The sequence below is a fragment of the Triticum aestivum genome, chromosome 4D, assembly GCF_018294505.1.
Source record: "Triticum aestivum cultivar Chinese Spring chromosome 4D, IWGSC CS RefSeq v2.1, whole genome shotgun sequence".
NCBI lineage: Eukaryota > Viridiplantae > Streptophyta > Magnoliopsida > Poales > Poaceae > Triticum > Triticum aestivum.
Genome location: NC_057805.1, coordinates 482,855,937 through 482,879,053, shown reverse-complemented (window position 1 = coordinate 482,879,053; position 23,117 = coordinate 482,855,937). Strand labels below are relative to the sequence as shown.

The window sequence follows — 23,117 nt, the reverse complement described above, 5'->3', positions numbered from 1 at the left end:
TATTTTATTTTATTGTATTAAGGTTTACGAGCTGTGGGAGGGACGAGGGGTGACGACGTGCTGTGGGACACGATGCAGGGGCCGAGGAGAGAATTTAGGGTTAAGTTTTTATACGGGAACGGTTAGACGAGCTTTAGCGGGCTTTCACCGGGCTTGTGGGGTTTTACCAGGTCATCGATGAGAGTTTCCAAAAATGTCATTAGAAACACGTCATGGATTAACAGGTTTCTTGTAGTGATATGTCGAGCACAATGAGTGGTGATCCTCCGGCCTCCCACTCGCACGCAGCCGCCGCCACCCTCCCGCTTGCTCGCCGCCGCCGTCGTCACCAGTCCCGGCCATGGCGCCGCCGCTGTCGTCGTGCCCCTGAAGACCTATTCATCTTGCCTAAAGGTGATCCTGTGTCAGATCCTGCACGATACCTCATCACTACAACACGTCGGCGGCGGTGTATGAGGCGTCCATGGCCCTGGTGGCGCCTTCAAGGGAGGACGCATGATCTTCAAGGGAGGACAGGCCATCAGATTCATCCACTTGGTAGCGTCTTTGTTCATCCAGGTTTGACGATTCATCTTTTCATTATCTAGTCTCTGAGGGATGTCAAACGTACCCTCAACAACTAACGTCAGCATTTATTTTGTTCTGTAGTGAACCCCCTCGATGAATGCATGTCTGTTGCCGTGGCTAGAGAAAATTCTACATATCCACATCCTGATAACCAACAAGATAAGTAGCAGCTTTGATATGGAGGTATTTTCCTTCACTGTGTGCTTTTTCCTTGTGCCCTTTACTGTACTGTAGTAGCATTTGCTAAATTGCATTGAGAGAATAGGACGGCACAACAAGCTAGGGCTTCAAGAAAACCAACCAAATTCCTTTTTTTTTGGGATCAACCAACCAAATTGCTGTAATAGCACGATCCGCAAGACCTAGAAGGGATCTACACATGACATCGGTGGCTTCTCCTCCGCCTGCTATTTGCCGCTTTGACACTGTTGACAGATCCGAGTTCCACCTGCTAGGCTCGAATGGTAGATGTTACGGGCAACTGTATGTGAATCCCACTCCAAGGGATCGCCCTTCTCTATCCCAGATATGGCGGTTATGGAGTTGATGGCTCGTGTTTTTTTTTCTCTTTTGCTTTATTTGTTTTGTTTTGTTTCTACTTACAACAAAAAACTTATTTATTTTATTTCTAATTACTTATGTATTTTACTTTAATTATTTTATTTTTATTTATTTTACTGCTGTTATTTTTATTTATTTTACTGCTGCTATTTTTACTTAATTTATAAAGGTTTATTTATTGTAGTTACTATAGTTTATTTTATTAAGGTTTATTTAGTTTTATTTATTTTATTAAGGTTTATTTATTTAATAAATATAAAAAATGAACATAGATGCGCTTATAGAGAAAATTAAACCTAAATTCACAGTAAATTTCAATTTACTGTGAATTTAGGTGAAATTCCCTGTATAAGGGCATCTATTTTCACTTTAAGAGAAGCTCAACAAGGCATAGAGGGACGGACTTATAAACTGGTGTGAGCGCCCTTCGGTTGGCGATGTGGGACTAAACACTGGCCGCAACTAGGACCAGCCCTTTAGTCCCGGTTTGTGGTATGAACCGGGACTAAAGGGTGGTGGGCCAGGAGCGTGGCCCATTGGTCCCGGTTTGTCCCACCAACCGGGACCAAAGGGTCCGGACGAACCGGGACCAATGCCCCCACGAGGCCCGGCAGGCCCCTGGCCGCACGAACCGGGACCAATGCTCACATTAGTCCCGGTTCGTGACTGAACCGGGACTAATGTGAATATTGCCCTGTGACCAAAGCCCAGTTTTCTACTAGTGGCTGGAGGCTGGGGTTTCCTTGCACTTCTATGTTGATCTGAAGAGGGAGTGTATTTTCAAGGGGTATTTAACGAGTGGAGTGGGAGAAGAAATGTGGTTGGGAGCTTGGGATGGACGGCGTAATCAAGGGCTTGTTTGTTCTTGTATTTGAATACGGAAGATGAAGAGCCGCGTGTTGTCTGAATTTATAGCTGAAGATCGACGTGTGCGGTCTCGTGGGGACACAAGCGACGTCCATCCTCTAGCACGGTCCCTGCGTGTGAGTCGTGCGCAATATCGACAACGACCGGAGGCGAAAAAATAGTACTACTTCCGACCTCCAGCACCGTCCCTGCGTGTGAGGTAGATGAGAATTACCTAACCAACAATCCTGAAAATAATACTCCTACACCACATTGGTCATACTCCTTTGGGAGAATGAACTCTGTCTGCGTGCTCGGTGGTTCTCTCGTGATGCGGCTTGGGAACGGAGAGCTTCTACTCACTCAACTGGTGCTCACGCCCGCGCGCTGCAGGCCGGCCCAGCAAGGCTTGGTTATGCGGTTGACTTAAAAAAAAGAATCCATTTTTTTTGTAGATTTGTAAAAGTGCACAAAATGTTTTTTTGGCAAATTTGAAGAGGGTTTGAGTTTTTCTAAAGGGAAACGTTTAAATACGGCGCGCCAGCGCAACTTTCGGCCGGCCGTGTTCGCTCGCGCGCACTACACGCGCCCCACGCTAGCTTACGCTTACGCTTTAATGTCGTAGCTTACGCTTTAGTTCTACTAAGATATGTTCCTAGAGAAAATTTAGTTGAAAGTTGATAGTAGCAATTACGCGGACTGGGTCCGTAAACTAAGGATTGTCCTCATTGCTGCACAGAAGGCTTATGTCCTTAATGCACCGCTCGGTGTGCTGAACCTCGAGCGTCGTCTGTAGATGTTACGAAACATCTGACATACACGTTTTGATGACTACGTGATAGTTCAATGTGTGATGCTAACGGTTTAAAATTGTGGCACCAAAGACGGTTTTGAAACGTCGCAGAACATATGAGATGTTCCAAAGACTGAAATTGGGATTTCAGACTAATGCCCACGTCAAGAGGTATGAGACCTCTGACAAGTTTCTTAAGCCTGCAAACTAAGGGAGAAAAGCTCAATCGTTGAGCATATGCTCAGATTGTCTGAGTACTACAATCACTTGAATCGAGTGGGAGTTAATCTTCCAGATGAGATAGTGATGGTTCTCCATAGTCACTGCCACCAAGCTATTAGAGCTTCGTGATGAACTATAACATATCAGGGATAGACATGATGATCCTTGAGCAACTCGCGATGTTTGACACCGCGAAAGTAGAAATCAAGAAGGAGCATCAATTGTTGATGGTTAGTAAAACCACTAGTTTCTAGAAGGGCAAGGGCAAGAAGGGATACTTCATGAAACGGCAAATCAGTTGCTGCTCTAGTGAAGAAACCCAAGGTTGAACCCAAACCCGAGACTAAGTGCTTCTGAAATGAGGGGAACGGTCACTGAAGCAGAACCACCCTAGATACTTCGTAGATGAGAAGGTTGGCAAGGTCGACAGAAGTATATTGGATATACATGTGTACTTTACTAGTACTCCTAGTAGCACCAGGGTATTAGATACCGGTTCGGTTGCTAAGTGTTAGTAACTCGAAATAAAAGCTGCGGAATAAACGGAGACTAGCTAAAGGTGAGATGACGATATGTGTTGGAAGTGTTTCCAAGGTTGATGTGATCAAGCATCGCATGCTCCCTCTACCATCGAGATTGGGGTTAAACCTGAATAATTATTATTTGGTGTTTGCGTTGAGCATAGACATGATTGGATTATGTTTATCGCAATACGGTTATTCATTAAAGGAGAATAATGGTTACTCTGTCTATTTGAATAATACCTTCAATGGTCTTGCACCTAAAATGAATGGTTTATTGAATCTCGATCGTAGTGATACACATGTTCATGCCAAAAGATATAAGATAGTAATGATAGTACCACATACTTGTGGCACTGCCACTTGAGTCATATTGGTATAAAACGCATGAAGAAGCTCCATGTTGATGGATCTTTGGAATCACTCGTTTTTGAAAAGATTGAGACATGCGAACCATGTCTATTAGTACATATGCATGAAGAAAGTCCATACAGATGGATCATTTGGACTCACTTGATTTTGAATCACTTGAGACATGCAAATCATACCACATGGGCAAGATGACTGAAAGGCCTCGTTTTCAGTAAGATGGAACAAGAGAGCAACTTGTTGGAAGTAATACATTTGATGTGTGCAGTCCAATGAGTGCTGAGGCACGCAGTGGATATCGTTATGTTCTTACTTCACAGATGATTTGAGTAGATGCTGAGAATATTTACTTGATGAAACACAAGTCTGAATTATTGAAAGGTTCAAGTAATTTCAGAGTGAAGTTGAAGATCGTCGTGACAAGAGGATAAAATGTCTGTGATATGATCATAGAGATGAATATCTGAGTTACGAGTTTGGCACACAATTAAGAAATTGTGGAAATTGTTTCACGACTAATACCGCCTGGAACACCATATTGTGATGGTGTGTCCGAACATCATAACTGCACCCTATTGGATATGGTGCATACCATGATGTCTCTTATCGAATTACAACTATCGTTTATGGGTTAGGCATTAGAGACAACCGCATTCACTTTAAATAGGGCACCACGCAATTCCGTTGAGACGACACCGTATGAACTATGGTTTAGAGAAACCTAAGCTGTCGTTTCTTAAAAGTTTGGGGCCGCGACGCTTATGTGAAATAGTTTCAGGCTGATAAGCTCGAACCCAAAGTGGATAAATGCATCTTCATAGAATACCCAAAACAGTTGGGTATACCTCCTATTTCAGATCCGGAAGCAAGGTGATTGTTTCTAGAAACAGGTCCTTTCTCGAGGAAAAGTTTCTCTCGAAAGAATTGAGTGGGAGGATGGTGGAGACTTGATGAGGTTATTGAACCATGACTTCAACTAGTGTGTAGCAGGGCACAGGAAGTTGTTCCTGTGGCACCTACACCAATTGAAGTGGAAGCTTATGATAGTGATCATGAAACTTCGGATCAAGTCACTACCAAACCTCGTAGGACGACAAGGATGCATGCTACTTCAGAGTGGTACGTAATCCTGTCCTGGAAGTGATGTTGCTAGACAACAATGAACCTACGAGCTATGGAGAAGTGATGGTGGGCCCGGATTCCGACGAATGGCTCGAGGCCATAAAATCTGAGAGGATCCATGTATGAAAACAAAGTATAGACTTTGAAAGAACTACTTGATGGTCGTAAGGCTGTTGGGTACAGATGGATTTTAAAGGGAAAACAGACAATGATGGTAAGTGTCACCATTAAGAAAGCTCGACTTGTCGTTAAGATGTTTTCCGGCAAGTTCAAGGAGTTGACTGCGATGAGACTTTCTCACTCGTAGCGATGCTAAGAGTCTGTTAGAATTATATTAGCAGTTACTGCATTATTTATGAAATCTTGCAGATAGGATGTCAAAACATTGTTTCCTTGACGATTTTCTTGAGGAAAGGTTGTATGTGATACAACCAGAAGGTTTTGTCAATCCTGAAAGATGCTAACAAGTATGCAAAGCTCCAGCAATCCTTCTAAGGATTGGAGTAAGCATCTCGGAGTTGGAATGAACGCTTTGATGAGATGATCAAAGATTTTGGGTTTATACAAAGTTCATGAGAAACTTGTATTTCCAAAGAAGAGTGGGAGCACTATAGAATTTCTGATGAGTATATGTTGTTGACATATTGTTGATCAGAAATGATGTAGAATTTCTGGAAAACATACAGGGTTATTTGAAAAGTGTTTTTCAATGGAAAACCTGGATTAAGCTACTTGAACATTGAGCATCAAGATCTATAAGGATAGATCGAAAACGCTTAATAGTACTTTCAAATGAATGCATACCGTGACAGGATTTTGAAGGAGTTCAAAATAGATCAGCAAAGAAGGAGTTCTTGGCTGTTTTACAAGGTGTGAGTACTGAGTAAGACTCAAGACCTGACCACGGCAGAAGAGAGAGAAAGGACGAAGGTCGTCCCCTATGCTTTAGACGTAGGCTCTGCAGTTTGCTATGCTGTGTACCGCACGTGAAGTGTGCCTTGCCATGAGTTAGTCAAGGGGTACAAGAGTGATCCAGGAATGGATCACATGACAACGGTCGAACTTATCCTTAGTATATAGTGGACTAAGGAATTTTCTCGATTATGGAGGTGGTAAAAGAGTTCGTCGTAAGGGGTTACGTCGATGCAAACTTTGACACTAATCCGGATGACTGTGAGTAGTAAACCGGATTCGTATAGTAGAGCAGTTATTTGGAATAGCTCCAAGTAGCGCGTGGTAGCAGCATCTACAAGATGACATAGAGATTTGTAAAGCACACACGGATCTGAAAGGTTCAGACCCGTTGACTAATAACCTCTCTCACAAGCGAGATATGAACAAACCCCATGGGTGTTGGATTCATTACAATCACATGGTGTTGTGAACTAGATTATTGACTCTAGTAAACTCTTGGGTATTAATCACATGGCGATGTGAACTAGATTATTGACTCTAGTGCAAGTGGGAGACTTTTGGAAATATGCCCTAGAGGCAATAATAAAATGGTTATTATTATATTTCCTTATTCATGATAATTGTCTATTGTTCATGCTATAATTGTATTAACTGGAAACCGTAATACATGTGTGAATACATAGACCACGACATGTCCCTAGTAAGCCTCTAGTTGACTAGCTCGTTGATCAATAGATGGTTATGGTTTCCTCACCATGGACATTGGATGTCATTGATAACGGGATCACATCATTAGGAGAATGATGTGATGGACAAGACCCAATCCTAAGCATAGCACAAGATCGTGTAGTTCGTTTGCTAGAGCTTTTCTAATGTCAAGTATCATTTCCTTAGACCATGAGATTGTGCAACTCCCGGATACCGTAGGAATGCTTTGGGTGTACCAAACGTCACAACGTAACTGGGTGGCTATAAAGGTGCACTACAGGTATCTCCGAAAGTGTCTGTTGGGTTGGCACGAATCGAGACTGGGATTTGTCACTCCGTATGACGGAGAGGTATCTCTGGGCCCACTCGGTAATGCATCATCATAATGAGCTCAATGTGACTAAGGAGTTAGCCACGGGATCATGCGTTACGAAACGAGTAAAGTGACTTGACGGTAACGAGATTGAACAAGGTATTGGGATACCGACGATCGAATCTCGGGCAAGTAACGTACCGATTGACAAATGGAATTGTATACGGGATTGATTGAATCCTCGACATCGTGGTTCATCCGATGAGATCATCGAGGAGCATGTGGGAGCCAACATGGGTATCCAGATCCCACTGTTGGTTATTGGCCGGAGAGTTGTCTCGGTCATGTCTACGTGTCTCCCGAACCCGTAGGGTCTACACACTTAAGGTTCGGTGACGCTAGGGTTGTAGAGATATTAGTATGCGGTAACCCGAAAGTTTTTCGGAGTCCCGGATGAGATCCCGGACGTCACGAGGAGTTCCGAAATGGTCCGGAGTGCCGAAAGGGGTCCGGGGGTCCACCAAGGGGGTCCACCAGCCCCGGGGGGCCACATGGGCGGTAGGGGTGTGCGCCTTGGCCTATATGGGCCAAGGGCACCAGCCCCAAGAGGCCCATGCGCCAAGAGATAAGGGAAAGGGAGAGTCCTAAAGGGGGAAGGCACCTCCTAGGTGCCTTGGGGAGGATGGACTCCTCCCTGGCCGCACCCTTCCTTGGAGGAAGGGCCAAGGCTGCGCCCCCCCTTCTCCCTTGCCCCTATATATATGTGGGGAAGGGGAGGGCAGCAATACCTAAGCCCTGGCGCCTCCCTCTCCCTCCCGTGACACATCTCCCTCCTCCCGCAACGCTTGGCGAAGCCCTGTTGGAATCCCGCTACTTCCACCACCATGCCGTCGTGCTGCTGGATCTCCATCAACCTCTCCTTCCCCCTTGCTGGATCAAGAAGGAGGAGACGTCGCTGCTCCGTACGTGTGTTGAACGCGGAGGTGCCGTCCGTTCAGCGCTAGGATCATCGGTGATTTGGATCACGACGAGTACGACTCCATCAACCCCGTTCTATTGAACGCTTCCGCTCGCGATCTACAAGGGTATGTAGATGCACTCCTCCCCTCTCGTTGCTAACATCTCCTAGATTGATCTTGGTGAGACGTAGGAAAATTTTGAATTTCTGCTACGTTCCCCAACACGCACAAGCGCGCGAGGGGCGCCTGCGTAGTCTGCCTAGCCACCGCCATGTGTCGCGCATCGAATACACTCACGAGAACTCATTTTTTGCACACATTTTTTCCAGGCTTTTGGTTTTTCCTATGTTTTCTTTATATTTTGTTGTTGTTTTTATTTTCTCTGGTGAAGCATACCATGTGAAAAAACATTGTTATGTGCTTCCCATAGTTGCACTTTCGAAAAGTGAAAAGCACAGTTGAGCTTCCTGGAAGTGAAAAGTGTAGGTGTGCTTCCCAAAAAGTGAAAAACACAATTGTGCTTCCCAAAAATTAAAAAATACATGTGTGCTTCCAATAAGTGAAAAGGCACGGCCGTGCTTTCGTTTTTTGTATTCTTTTTTGGTTTTCACCCTTTTTTCCCTGTTTTTGCTTTTTTGGAAAAAAAAATGTTCCTTTAAACATATTAACATGTGATCTAGTTTCAAAAATCTCGATGTAAGACATGCAACGGTGAAAATGGTTGTGATCTGGACGCACAGTTTAAGAGATAAAATGCTATAGAAAATTGTCGCGCATACAATGCATCACTTATCACCAGAAGCGGAGGTGGTAGTGACCTATGCAAGGAGTACACTTTACTCAGTGGTTTTGATAGGATTTGACTTGGGCACAAGCCGCTTGTAAAAGAGGGAAGAATGGCATGGGCCCACCCTAGCCTAGTGTGCCAAATCAACGCCTCAAAAGAGTCTCGCGATCATCCAGCGGCAAGCTCATAAGCTTGTTCCAGCTTATTCTAGAAGCCATCTAAAGAACTGGTCCTAAGCGACGATGAGACTTTGAAGACGGCAAGAAAGGAAATGTTGTAACGACTCTCTCTTCTCTCGCCTACTCTCTTCAGATGAGTATATAAGTTGAGCACCGAAATTTAGGTCGTGAATTTAACTTGCAATATATGTATAATATTCCTCCCAAAAAATATGTGTTTAGGAAGTTCATTCGACAAGGATTCTACAAATATAATTTTTATGGCATACAACACATGTTTTGCTAGTCAAATCGAGGACCTAAAAATCGATGTCCAATTTATATTCCCATCCAGAGGAAGTACTTTGTACACATCTCTCTCTCTCTCCGTCGCAAAAAATCTCTCTCTCTCTCTGTGTTTGGATCTGATTCCCTTTATCGGTTTCCTTCTCCTCTGAGATACAAGTTTTTTTTAGAGAATCCTCTGAGATACGTACCACGGGCCCACCCTAGCCTAGTGTAAGAGAGACAAATTATGCTGAAATCCAGAGAGTAGTTCGTGACAGTCACTCGCCCCACGAAATCATTCTAGGTGGGCCGAGCGCAACCGTGAGGGAGTCTATCGGGTTGGGCCGCGAAAGTGCTACTAATCTTCCCACCCGGGCCTGAGCCAGGCCAGTGTCACTCTGTCACGGCGACGCCGCACCGCTTCCATCGCCGACGAAACCACGGAGCGCGCCCACGGCGGATAAATTTGGGCGCGGGCGGGAAGGAGACACGCGCGGACGACGAGAGAGAAACCCCACAGACCGCTCCAAACCCCACCCACGCCCCTCCCCTCCCCCAAAACTCCGCCGCCGCCGGTCGCCATGGAGAGGAAGCAGGCCGACTACAGCAACCTGGTAAGCACCCCGCCGCCCCCATCCGATTCGATTCGCCCCCGTTCGGGGCCGTGGACCTGACTGATTTGCCGAGCGGCGGCCGCGCGCGTGCAGGACGAGAGGTACACCATCCAGGGGGAGAGGTACCAGGGCCAGCAGTACAGCCACATCTACTACACCCGCCTCCACCACATGCGCACCCTCCTCCACGCCCTCGTCCCCTCCCGGAAGCCGCACCTCCCCGGTACGGAACCCCTCCCCCCTCTCCCCCCCAATCGATGCTTTGGAGAGTTCAGCATGACTTGTCTGGGGGTAGTTATGGATAGAAATTGTTTCCAGAGCATTGCCTGATTTCGGTGTTTGCTGTGAATTTGTGGTACAGTATGTATGGCTTGTTGAAATGTTGCTCTCTAATCCATGGACAGTTGATTACTGGTGGCTCCACAAGATTTGGCAAGTGCAGTTGTGACTTGTGAGTGCCGAATTTTAGGCCCTTTGAGCTTTGTTTAGGTTAAGCAGCTTCCGACATTGATTATCCGGTTAGGGTCTCCTGGGTGTGTTCAGGCTCATGTCCAATTTAGTTTGTCTGCTTTCATAAAGTTCCGGAACTGGTAGCTATCAAATGCTTTGGTTGGTGTGCAATTGAAGTTGTGGTGGAAGCCATTTCACTTGGCTGTAGTGCTCTGTGGCATATGATCTTTTCAATGGAGTTAATATTGCTGAGAGCACCATCATTTTGTAGTTAGAATCTAGGAGTATGTTTACAGTCCGCCTCCTTGTTAGCAAGATTGGAAATTTGGGTCCAGTTTCCGGGGTTTTACTGATTCGAATCCTCAGCATGAGTTTTGGTGTTGTGTAGTTACATTTTCTTCATGCTAGTGGATCGCACAACATTTGCTCTCCTTTTGTGAATTAAGAATGAATTGTAGTCACTCCTTTTTCCTACCTTACAGTCACTACGGTACTTGGACTCGAAGAAGGAAAAGATTGTGTGCTTGTTGGAACTTTATACAAGCACATGAAACTGAAGCCTTCAATTCTCGATGAATACTCAAAGGAGGTAATGTAACATTATGGTAGTGATTCCACACGCTCATATATGATGCATGTGTGTAAAAAAACTGATGTGCTTCTGCATGAACTTTCTGTGCTGCAGAGGTCGGCAATCCCTCTTGTTAAGCCACACAATTTCATGCATTCTGACGATAATCTTATTCTGGAAGATGAAAGTGGAAGAGTTGCACTTGCAGGAGCCATACCTCCAGCAGCTTATGTGACCGGTAAGTTTGACTGTCACTTAAAAGACTCGTCATGCTGCAAATTCAAGGCTTGTTTCTTTAGTGCTGTACAATCTGTTCTGTACTTTTAACTAGCAAGTCATGTTCTTTGGAATAACACTTGGTCATCTACAGGAGTTGTAGTAGCTCTTCATGGGAAGGAAACAAGTGCTGGCAACTTTCTTGTTGAAGATGTTATGGAGGCTGGTCTTCCTCCTCAAACTGTGTTGCCTAGCATAAGTAATATTTTCTGTATCCTGCGGGGCTCATTCCTGAATATTTTTCCATGTTGCTACAAATTTCCAGTCGTGTTAAAATTGCTCTGGAATGAATTCATTTCTGTTACAGATGAGGACAAGTATGTTGTTTTTGTGTCGGGACTAAGTGTCGGGAGCAGCACATTCAATCCTCTGCAGTTCCAACTTCTTATCGACCATATCACTGGGCATTTGGGCGATGAGAATGTATGTCATTTGTCATTATCAAGTATAAGTATTGTTATACTCAAGTGAGACACTAATTCTGCTGATCTCTTGAAATTAATTAGGAGCAAGCCATAGCATCGAAGATAGTTCGTCTTGTGGTTGCCGGAAATTCAGTACATATTGCACCAAGGTTCTTGAATGGCCAGGTAATGGCATTTCATTTCACATGTTCTGCGACCACTTTGTGAAATTGCTTACCAGCATGTATTGTATCTTTCAGACAGTAGCTGCAAAAGATCAACCAAGGATAGCTGAACCAATCAAAGAACTGGATATAATGCTGACTCAGGTTAAACTGTTTTACCCTTTCCCTTCAAAATTTGCCAGTTTGACTGCTCCATTTTCTGTTGTTGATCTTGATGTAATCCATTTCCTCTGCAGCTGGTGGCGTCATTACCTGTAGATATAATGCCAGGGTGTAATGATCCAGCGAATTTTGCTTTGCCTCAGCAGGTTGGTTCTTGATGCTGATGAATAGCTATTGAATTTTATTATCATAATATCAGTACCAATCAATGGTTCTTTTGTGCATGCATGACTAACTCATATCTTAATTTATTTATTGTAGCCTTTGCATAGATGCCTTTTCTCTGGAGCATCCACCTATAATACATTTTCATCATGTCCGAATCCACATCAATTCGATCTTGACAATGTCAAGTGAGTGGCACTGCTTCTTTAACTTTCTATAAATGAAAGCAACTTGGAGATTTTTATGCAATAAATTCTGTATGCAGGTTCATTGGAACATCTGGGCAGAACATAGATGACCTCTACAGGTACTCGGATGCCAAAGATAGGCTGGAGTTCATGGAAAGGACATTGAAATGGCGCCATCTTGCTCCGACTGCACCGAACAGCCTAGGTAACCCATTAGGCATTTCAACTTTAGTGCCTTAGTGGTAATGATGATATTGTTTGGTAAAATGACCTAGTGCCGTTATCATCATTCATTTATTCTACCTGAATTTCATGGTTTAAATGGTCACTTGGTAGTTGCATTATCTTAGGCTAGATAATCCTTACTTGCCTTTCTTTCTTTTTTTTTTTGAATCAAAAGGGGTTTCCCCCCACCCCAACTTTATAGAAAGCCCAGGCAAACGTCAACCAACATAGACTGTTAACAGCGCTCGGCGGCAACCGGAGAGTAGCTGCCACAGATGGGAAACGGGGTTTTAGACTGCCCTATTACAAGTTTTAGGTAGTTCAAGCCAAGAAACATAGCCGGGGAGCAACATGCCAGCCTACTTAAGATCAAAGCTAAGAATTGTAAGCTAGCAGAACACAGCCCAGCGACGCCCTTGATAGTAGAATTTTATCTCCAGGCAATCCTAAGCAATTCCCCTCTTCGGTGGTCCAGTAGCCTTAAACATCGGAGAAGTAGCGCACCCTGAGCTTCTGAGCATAGTATTTTCCATTGCTTGATCGTTGCCCCCAACAGGTCCAAAACACATCGTATACTTCGCCATCATCGCCCCTGGAAAACAAAGTCATTTCGAAAACGCCATAAGCTCCACAAGGTAGCAGCAGTAACGATGTTTAAAGCTTCAAAGTATTTTCTTCTCTTCCAGAAGGAAGTCAGCAAAGCAAATGAATTAGGAACATCAACCTTAAAAATATCAGCAACTAGATTCCAGACATGTTTAGCAACAATGCAATCAAAGAATAGATGCTGGATAGTTTCAGGTTCGCTGCAGAAGACACAAGACATGTCATCTGCATGCCTGCGTTTGGCCAAATTATCTCTAGTTAAGCTCTTGTTCTTACTTGCCTTTCTGTCTTGTCTAGGATGTTATCCATACACAGACAAGGACCCTTTCCTTGTTGAAACCTGCCCCCATGTTTACTTCGTCGGGAATCAAGATAGATACGAGACTCGGTTGTTGAAAGGTACTACTTGAAGCGAAATCCATATGTCGTTTCAGCACCCAACTTAACACCCTTGTTATCCAGGAAAGGAAAAGCAGCAGGTCAGGCTAATCAGCATTCCAAGATTTTGTGAGAGTGGAATCGCTGTCATGGTATGTACTGGTAGCTCTGCATCCACCATGTTTATAATCTATCAATGGTTTGTTCTGCTACATTTACACAGTAATAACTGTATAAAGTAAAACAAAAGGCTAGCTATGAGACCATAAGCTCCATTCCTCTGTTCTGTTTGTTTATATAAAATGTGTGGTGGTAGTTTGCTGACAAGCATATCCATGTGTATGTTTAATACAGCTCAACTTGAGGAACCTGGAATGCAGCACCTTGAGTTTCTCAACAAGCTTCGACGCCTGACTCTGCTCCATGTATGGGGTGCACACAAGAAGGGTCTGGTGTGGCGCTACTACGCAGATCTTCATCTGTAAGGTTTCACAAGGGAACGAACTATTGTGTTGCCCGTAGAGGCTTGTGTAAGGGCTACCTGTATCTGTAGCTTAGCAGCTCATTGTTAGATGTGATGACCTAAGGTTTGGTAGCCCTGTGCTTCGTTGTAGCTAACAAACAAATAGAAGATCATGCTTGTTTTCCCAGTTTCCATGAGCTGATGCGTTATTCAGAACTTGTGTTTTGTTCTCATTAGTGTTAGCAAATGTATCAGTCTTTTACGAAACAGATTGTGTTCCTGTGTGGTATGCCTGTCTGGAGGCACATCCGCAGGTCTCCGGCGGCGGAGCAAACACTGGCCAGGAATCAGGTTCCAGAATGTCCAAGAGCATATTCAGATTCTCGTTGGCGCAAATGGTCACCTGTTTTATCCATACATGTGTTATTTTTGTGTTAAGAAAAGGCGATGCTCCCTGACGCTGACGCTTTGTTTGCTACTGGTACATCTCCAAGTGGAAATCCTTGAAAAAACAGGAGCACTCGTTAGGTCGGAATTCATACTCTCATCATCAAGAAATAAAACTAAATTTTCCCGAAAAAAAAGAGAGAAATAAAACTACTTATGTTTCTCTGCGAGAGCCTCTCCTGATCCTGAAACCCCAAAACCTGTGGCCGCAGCTCGTCGCACGCAGCAAAGTGCCAAAACCAGAGCAGGAGCTGGACCGACTAGACCACTGAACCAATCCGCGCTTGTGTGTGTTGCGCCCTCGCCCTGCCCCCTGCTGCCCCCCTCTGTCGCCATGGCCGCCGCACTCTCCCCCCACCTCGCCGCGACCCTGCCGTCTCTCCGCTCCCCTGCCCGCCGGCCTTCTCCCGCAGCCTCTCTACTCCCGCCCCGGGGCGCCCGCATCGCCCTCCGTCGCTCCTCCAGGTGCGCGCCGTATGATGCTCTCCCTCCCCGCCCCCTTCCTTACCCTAGCGCTCCTTCTACCAACGGGCATTGGCCGGAAGACAGGGAAATACCATCTCGATTAGTAGCTATGCTCTACTCCACCACTTTCTTTCTTGACGTATTTGGAGTTGCGGCGGCCGTGCGGGCACCCCATTTTGTCACTACGGCTGCAGGGGAAGAAAGGGGGCGGAGCTCTGTGATCTGTAGGGTTTGGTAACGTCGCATAAATGAACTGACAGATTTGGCCACGTATGTTAGGCGGTCTTGCAAATACCTAACATATCGTAGTGATTCATCCCGTGCTTCATGATGCATCGAGGTCAGTCAGTCAGTCAAGTCTTAGGAATACCTAGCGGGCTAGTAGCATTTTGTATTCTATACTGATTTTGCTAAAGGAAAAAAAAAATCATAGAATGCCTTGAGAAATGACTCAAGGCAAAGGAATTTTTCTGAATCTAGAAAGAAAATATGGTAGGATTGACTTTACAGTGAAAAGTAGGAATTAGTATAAGTGCCGTCCCCATCGACTGGAATGGGCTTTCTGCTGACCAGCATACTCAGTTCAAGCTGCAGCACGGCTCAGGAGGCATGGGCCCATTTTTACAGGAAGGTTGACGCGATGTTTCTAGACCACGGTGGAGGGAGGAGCACGTTACTGTTCGTCTCGAAACCGGTTGCTCCCAATCGTTATATTTAGAAGACCAACGGATAGGATTGACACTTGAGTTCAGTTCAAAATTGATACACCATATACTAGTATAGATAAGTTTTAATTTGGCTTATCGATGCACCTATGTGGATCGAATCTGTCATCTGTGGCTTTGCAAAATTGGGATAACCACTAACTGCAAAAGAATCACCTACATCTACTTACAAATACTTGAGTCGTGACATGGTCGTTGAGAGAGCCCATATGGCATCGGTTGTCTCCATGTTAAGTGAATTGGCAAGGACACCTATCTGTATATCACTCTCACTGTTTTGCGCTGCAGGCATCCTTACCCTTTGTCAAGAAATTCTGGGTGGTTTGAGAATGCAACAAAGAAGAAGGCCCTGTTTGCATCAGATTCAGACTCTCCTAACACCGAGGTTTCAAAACAGAGCAGCACTGGTGACGCCAGCGCTTCTCCGGATGGCCCGCCAGTCCTCACCATTTTGGCCGGTATCGTCGTGTTCTTTCTGCTCTTGTGGGTAATCGGATCGATCTTCACCTGGATTGTTGGTCTCGTCTTCGGGGCTGCGAAATCTTAGATGTTCATCAATCTTAGGATAGTTCTGCACCTTTTCAGTTGTATATACACTTGTCTCAGACTGATGCTTGATGATAGCCCTGGATCATTGCATCCTCTGCTGTCATTTCCAGCCGAAATTTCTTGAATAATTGTATCACATGTTTCTAGCCAAATGTCGTGGATCACCGTGTTTCACGCTGTTATTTCTAGCCATATCTTTGGCTCATGGCAGTAAGTGCTGTTATTTTGGAGAAAGACGGTGCCTGTGTTCGTTCCATTTCTTCTTAGCTGCTGCGTGTGTGCCTATTGTTGCTGCCAGATTATTGCAAGCGCGTAGACTTCAACTTTTTCATATTGATGAGGTGCAATCGAACTTGATCTGAATTTAGTTTTTTTTACCTGAACTTAGTTACTGCAATCAATGTCATGCCTAGATGCACCAGTACAGGCGATGGCATGGCTGATGCAGGCTGTCATTCTCTGTGCGTGTTGGTGTTTGGATTGTCACCGAAGTACATCCTAGGAATTCTTTGGTCATGGCCGAAACATTGGTCGTTTGCCTTTTGATATGCCTACATGCCAATGCTCTTTTGACGGATCTAGTTCATTTTGTCGAGCTGATGTTGGCCAATTCATGGCAAGGGAAAGCTCAGTCAAAATATTTGGTAGGGGTAAAGTTGGGCACGAACCAAGCACACACCAGTGCTTGTGAGTTGTGACGTCTTTGTACCATAACAGAGGCCACACTCGATCATTGTGTTGGCACATGCCTCCTCGCCCGTGTTTATTACTGTACCCGCAACGATGTGTACTTGGAGCAGAGTTACTCGCCTGCAGAGAGGTACCGCCGGTGCACGACGGGGCAAGTATGTGCGTACTCGGTACTCCACTCCACGGCTCACGGGCGCCGTGCGTCAGTCAGTGCTGCTGTCATTTATTATGCCGGCAGTCAGCAGATCTAGCCTAACGGCCTGAATCCCGTGGATGGATGACGACGAGCGATGATGATGGAGATTCCCTTCCGTTTCGCCCGCCGGTGTCACGGGACAAGTAAATGGCCGTCACAGCACAGCGACCACACGATCGATCGACGGCAGAGGGAAACGAAAAGCGCTCACTCCCACCCACGCACGAGGCCGGCCAGCGATGCACTCTGCACGCGCACAGGTGCCGACCACGATCGCATGGATGGCCAAGTGGGATCCCACCTACCCGCGCTCCGCAACGGCTATATTCCTCCTCGCCTTCCCCGCGCTTAAATCCCGCGCCCCCCCTTCTTCCTCAATCCCCTCCCGCTCTCCCGCACCACTCCACTCCATCAATCAATCCTGAATTCCTGACCCCGCAGACTTCCTGCTCCCCAACGGCTACTGTGCCATTACCCCCTCAGGCCAACCCAATGGCGACGACGCCGGCGCGGCCATCGCAGAGTGGCGGCGGCGAGGCGGTGTCGGTGCAGCACGTGGCCAAGGCCTCCTCGGACGAGCTGCTCCGCAAGTTCGCCGACCCGGACGACGACGACGCCAAGCAGCGCCAGCTCACCCCGCCCCGCCGCAGCCTCGCGCTGCGCCGCAAGCGCTCGTCCCGGCGCGTCGCGTCGGGGCTCTCCGCCAGGGACTCCGGTACGGCGTCCGGGGCGGGGCTGGAGCTGGCCGCGCCCAAGCGCCGGCGCAGCATCGGCGGGTCCACGGACTGGAGGGCCGGGCTGCTGCTGCCCACCACCACGGCCTCCTCCTCCTCCTCCGCGCGGAAGACGGGCGGCCCTGCGCGTGCGAAGCGGGGCGCGCGGCTCGACGAGGCCGGCGTCGCGCACTTCCTCGCCGCGCTGGAGCGGGTAAGCTAATAAGCTCGCCGTTTCTCTGTCACGCCATTTCTGAACCTTAATTTCGATCGCCTCGGCTCACACGCCATTTTGTTGGGTGTCTTTGCTCAGACGTGGAAGAAGACGGTGGCGGGCGCGTCGAGGATGTTCGTGGAGCGGCACCGGAGCAGCCACGTGCAGCTCATCAGCGACATGGTGTAGCCGATCACCCTGCCCGCCCGGCGGCCGTGTGCTCGGGGTTGATAGCCAGTTTCTGCGAATTAACTGAATTCGTTTCTGAACTTAGCGGAATAAAAATGGCAGAGGAGAATTAACGAGGCGAATCGAACCAGCTACCCCGGGCGGTTCAGCCTCTCTTTCTCTGCCATTTGCCAGTGTGTTTGCTTATGTTCATTTCTTCATCGCCACCACATTGTAAATTCAAGTTTGCAAATTCCGTACCAGCGCTATACTATATGCCAATTGGATTTTCATCTTCCACTGCACTTGTACTGTACTACTACTGTTTACTTCCAGCTTGTGCAAAATTTGTCTATAATTGGAGTGACGGCGTGCTAGAGGAGACGGGGAGAAAGAGATGATACTTCACAGTAGAGGCGACAGGTGTATCCGTGGTGGCGCAGTGCTAGTGTGCTACTGCCAATATTTTTCTTTTAAGTTGCTATTGCCAAGTTGAATGTGGACAAAGGCCTTGGGTTTTGTGTGTTGGGCTTGCACTGAATGGGCCTGGAGGATGGCTACTTGCCCATGTAGCACTCTTCACTGAATGGGTCTACTTTTTTTTTTGATCATCCACTGAATGGGCCTACTTTCTCATCGCGCGCAGGATAACAAAGTTGTGTTTAGCTACACAATCGTACGTTCCCTAAAAAAAAGAAACAATCGCGCGTGACATGCTTGCTGGCTGTACAAAGTTTTCTGTCCATGAGATTCTTCCTGTGCGCATGATCATGACTGATGCCTGGTTTCTTCTCCGACGAATACCCACCTTTTGCACCACTAGAATGACGTTCGTTTATTATGAACTTCTGAAATCTCTGAAGGTGTGCAGGCAGAATAGAAACAAGCAAGCTGTCAAATTCAGATCACACTAGATGAGAACACACGCGGGGATATGCATTGCATGCGTGCAGGCCTCGCCTCGCGAGCCACGCACACGGTGTTGCTTGGCCGCTCCAAACTGTGCACCACAGAGATATTCAGATATAGGTCCGCAGCTCTTTCCATGCACTCTCGGGCTCTCGGCATGTGAAATTTCCAGCCTGCTTTCTTGTTAGTACTTTGGTGCAACAACGAATCTGCTTTCTTATCTCTAGGACTTTTACGTAGCAGCACGTATCGTCAGGTTCCACGGCCTGAATAAAACATGGCCAGTTCCGAAAGGTAAAAGGCAGATAGTAGCATTAGCAAGCAGGATAAGTGATCGGTCGGTCCCATCCGTTTTGACGCTGGTAGGTATCATATACTCGCACCCAGCACAGCAAACCCCCTAGGCTAAGAAAACGTGACCTCAAGTCAAACACTGACATTATTATTCCGTGCACTGGTGAGCTCCTCCTTTTCCTAACAGCAAGCCTCTGGGTGCGGTGCTCTGAATCCCATCAACCAGTGGGCAGGCTGGTTCGGGCGGACGGCGCTCCTTTGCAACTACTCCCTCCGTTCTGAATTGTATGGATATATCTAGATGTATTTTAGTTCTAGATACATCGTCTGTTTCTGCGACGAGTAATTTGGAACGGAAGGAGTAGTAATCTGAATCACCTGCAGAAAGAAGGAAGGTAAGGATGGATAACAGAGCCGCCTTTCCTCTATCTGAATCTGAAAAAGAGAAGAGAGGCTGGAACGCTGCAAAAGCACCGCCACAACTCTTCAGATAGAAGAGTAGAATAGGTTCCCCTGCCTGCCATGGTGAGCCGACGAGTAAAAGAGCCGCGGGCATCGTGGCATGTGGGGAACGAACGGACGGACGCGGAAGTCGACCGCCTTTCCGTGGCTTTTTCATGCCGGGCGGGCAGATCTTTACCTACGGTGTGGTATCACCCGGAACGGATATAGTTGGTGGAGCGAGCCTTTCCGTGCTGGGCCAGGCGCGTCCGGGCATCCCAGCCGTCGCGGTCTCTCCTCTTCCCTTTCGGAGAAAGGACCCAATCACTTTGCACTTGCGAGGGAAAAAGGTGGAGTCGAGCAGAGCAGAATAATCTTCATGCAGCTAGCCCTAGGGGGCTTTGTTTACTAGCCCCGGGGCGAGCGAGTGTGTCTCCGTGTCAAGATTTGATTATCTGACTAGGATCGTGTATGTTTCGTGCAGAATTACAACTCTGAAGCTGGCCCGTTTTCATGGACCGACCGATGGTTGTCACTCGTGACAGCGTAATAATGTGTGTGTACAAAGACGTCGTATTCAGCAGCATTGACATTTGAAGCCCGAGCGACATACCGGACGTGCGGCCCAATCCCATTGCTAGCTCGACCGCCCGAGATGCATTGATTTCAAGAGAGTGGGAGCATGGCATGGGCAACTCTCACTACACCGACGGCAAATTTGATAAATTTGACCTATAGTCAAAATCAAATCACAGAATGAACTGTCCGTGAAACTATTTCACGCGGCTGACCCTTGGCGCCTAACTCTCAAGCGCTGCACTAGTGCAACGCCCAGGAGCTAGGCGCTGCACTAGTGCAACGCCCAGGAGCTAGGCGCTGCACTAGTGCAACGCCCAGGAGCCAGGCGCTACACTGTGTAGTGTGGCGCCTAGCTCTCAGGCGCTGCACGCTGACTTGGGCACATATGGGTGCGACGTTGGCCGTGTAGCGCCTATCTGTGAGGCGTTGCACAGTAGGGTGTGGCGCCGGCGTGGCGGGCGCTGCACAAAAGGGTCAGGGGAGTGAAATAGTTTCGCAACCAGTTCATTCTGTGAAATGATTTCGTACCGAGGTCAAAATTGTCAAATTTGCCTACACCGACGAACCGACCGAGGAGTGCATGATTAGATCTGTTGCAGATACTACACTAAGATATTGGGAGGATCGACGATCGGTTTCTGCGTTCAGTGGCTTGGGAACTGATATCTGCAACATATGCCAGCAGTACTAGTAGTAGCTGTGAACTTGGAAGCTTCTGCGATACGTCTTCTCGGACTCGGGGCAGGTAAATAATGCTGCTGCGAGACACGGTTGACCAACAAGAGTAACAGATCCCCAGTACAGTACAGTACAGTACGTCCAACGATGCTTACATGGAGCAGAGCAGGATGGGAGTACGTGGACTCGAGATGCGCCGCGCCGGCCTCTGAAGCACATAGTACATTTATCTGCTCAAGGTGAAGCGCGGTGGAACAAGATGCACGTTCTCCGGTGCACCCAAGCGATCTGACCGCGACCCGGGGTCCCTGATCCAGCGGTGGTTGATTCATGTCGGCATTTGAGGATGGAATCAACGTGGCCAACGTACGCGTTTCACTACCCAAATACTACATTCGAATTCTTCAAGGGCGTGTTTGGTTGCCGTATTGAACCGTACCCGTGTTGCATACACATCTCAACCCAGCCTGGCTCTGAAAAAACAGCCTCATATGCGATATCCGTAAGTTGTTTGGTTGCCTGCATATAGACTTTCTGCATTAGGGGATCAACTTTGGCATGTTGTTTGGTTGACTGCATTGTCTCGGCGCATACAACTACACGCTGTTTGGTTGCCCGCATGGGGTATGATTACGAGTTAGCACTTGCACTTAACACACAGGGTTAAGAGCTAGCAGAGGAAGGGGGAGAAGAAATGCAGTGTACGCCGGACCATGGCGACTGCGGTGGACAGTGACCGTGACGCCATGTCCGACATGACGAGCATGGAGTCATGGGCGAGCGACCCCGTCGCGAACTAGTTGGAGTGCTCGCGCAAAGACAATGGACAGAGGAGGAGAAATGCAGTGCTTACGCCATGGCATCGTCAGTGTAGTAGGACAAGACAGGGAGCTGAGATGATCGACGCCGAAAATGACTCCAGTGTAGTAGGACGAGAAAGAGGAGGCCGGGAGGAGGCCAAGATGATTGACCCCGTCGGTGGCAGAGAACAGAGGAGAAGAACCCCGTCAGTGTGCGCGCCATGGCGGCTTAACTGCAGTAGGATCATGGAGAGAAGGCCGAGATGAACGACGGCGACGATGACGCTACCACAGCAAGACGCGAGAGAGGAGATCAAGAGAAACCACACCGACTAGAGGAATAATTAAGCAGTGTCTTAAATCATAGCACACATATCCATATGTACAACCATGCAAAATATGTAGATCTTCTCGTCTACGATCGTCGAAATAGGAAACTTACAACACGAATGTTGTGCAGAACTGTGAGATTAGGCTGCTGGTAAAAGAAAATTTCAAACAATCGATCGTGCGCGACGAATCTGTCAAAATTCGTCCAAAACAGCTCCAAACAGGAACAAGAAATTGAGTATGTACGGTCGACGAAACTACAAACCGATCGCTTAAATGAAACCGTAGCACGATGTGCATCTTATTCATGTAGAGCTTACCACGAATCGAAGCATCGTTGTGCAGACTAGAGGGGCATAGAAGAGAGGAGATTAGAGAAAAGCTTAATGGAGGTTGAAAGACACCACCTAAACACCTCGCATCCCTTGCAGAGAACCGCTCGCTGCGCTTTAGCTCGGAGTGGCTGTAGAGAAACTGCGGATCTGAACGTTTAAGCAAGCCAGGTCCAGAGGTGCTTTAAGAAACGTGTGATACAGGCCCAATAATGCATGCGGGCTACCAAACAGACTGGATCCTTCCCGCGCGGGCCTGATCAAGATGTACGCAGGTAACCAAATACGGCCCAAGTGCAGTAGCACTAGCACGCAGCAGCGGAAGAACCGACCAACCGGCCGTCGTTCGTCTTGCGGCCAGAAAAGCAGTGTCCGCGCATAAAAGCAAGCTAGCCGGACAACCGGTCAGCCTCCCGCACCAGTTTTTCGGGTGAGACAGTGGCTCACAGTCGGCAGCAGGGCAGAGCAACTTTGGTCACTCTCGGTGGGTGCACGGCCGGGGTGGCACATACGTGCGGCGTGTAGCGGTTGGCGTGTGGAGCGAGGACGCTACTGTCGCCGTCCGGAAATTTATATGCGCATCCGTCTCGGTCGCTCACGAACGGCAGTTGTCTCTGTGTACGCAGAGATTTTTTTTGCTGCTTTCGCTCTCAGCCCCGTCGTCTTCGCCGATCGACTGAATTCTCTCGATCGATAGAGAGAGAGAGCGCGTAGCCAAATTACACGCAATCAGTTGTCAATCAATCATAGGGCTGGTTGGTAATTCTCCTG

At 47.4% G+C, this 23,117-nt stretch overlaps 3 protein-coding genes across 4 annotated transcripts; all 3 read left to right on the top strand.

The window, feature by feature from the left end:
• Nucleotides 1-9,535: 9,535 nt before the first annotated feature.
• Nucleotides 9,536-14,029, top strand: LOC123098837 (DNA polymerase delta small subunit). Its single transcript, XM_044520917.1, has 14 exons — nt 9,536-9,743; nt 9,837-9,966; nt 10,676-10,782; nt 10,879-11,002; nt 11,135-11,239; nt 11,348-11,463; nt 11,547-11,630; nt 11,705-11,773; nt 11,866-11,937; nt 12,053-12,144; nt 12,222-12,349; nt 13,273-13,374; nt 13,438-13,505; nt 13,708-14,029. The coding sequence occupies exons 1-14, from the start codon at nt 9,711-9,713 to the stop codon at nt 13,765-13,767; spliced, it is 1,290 nt and encodes a 429-aa protein (XP_044376852.1). The 5' UTR covers nt 9,536-9,710; the 3' UTR covers nt 13,768-14,029.
• Nucleotides 14,030-14,453: 424 nt separating this feature from the next.
• Nucleotides 14,454-16,166, top strand: LOC123098839 (uncharacterized). Of its 2 annotated transcripts, none has more exons than XM_044520919.1 (2): nt 14,454-14,737; nt 15,742-16,166. In XM_044520919.1, exons 1-2 carry the CDS (start codon nt 14,598-14,600, stop codon nt 15,998-16,000), a joined length of 399 nt encoding a protein of 132 aa, XP_044376854.1. In that variant the 5' UTR covers nt 14,454-14,597; the 3' UTR covers nt 16,001-16,166. The 2 variants fall into 2 exon arrangements, with proteins under 2 accessions (XP_044376854.1, XP_044376855.1); XM_044520920.1 differs by having other exon boundaries at nt 14,477-14,728.
• A 1,073-nt stretch (nt 16,167-17,239) lies between these two features.
• LOC123098838 (uncharacterized) lies at nt 17,240-18,281 on the top strand. Its single transcript, XM_044520918.1, has 2 exons — nt 17,240-17,815; nt 17,915-18,281. The coding sequence occupies exons 1-2, from the start codon at nt 17,381-17,383 to the stop codon at nt 18,002-18,004; spliced, it is 525 nt and encodes a 174-aa protein (XP_044376853.1). The 5' UTR covers nt 17,240-17,380; the 3' UTR covers nt 18,005-18,281.
• Nucleotides 18,282-23,117: the final 4,836 nt, after the last annotated feature.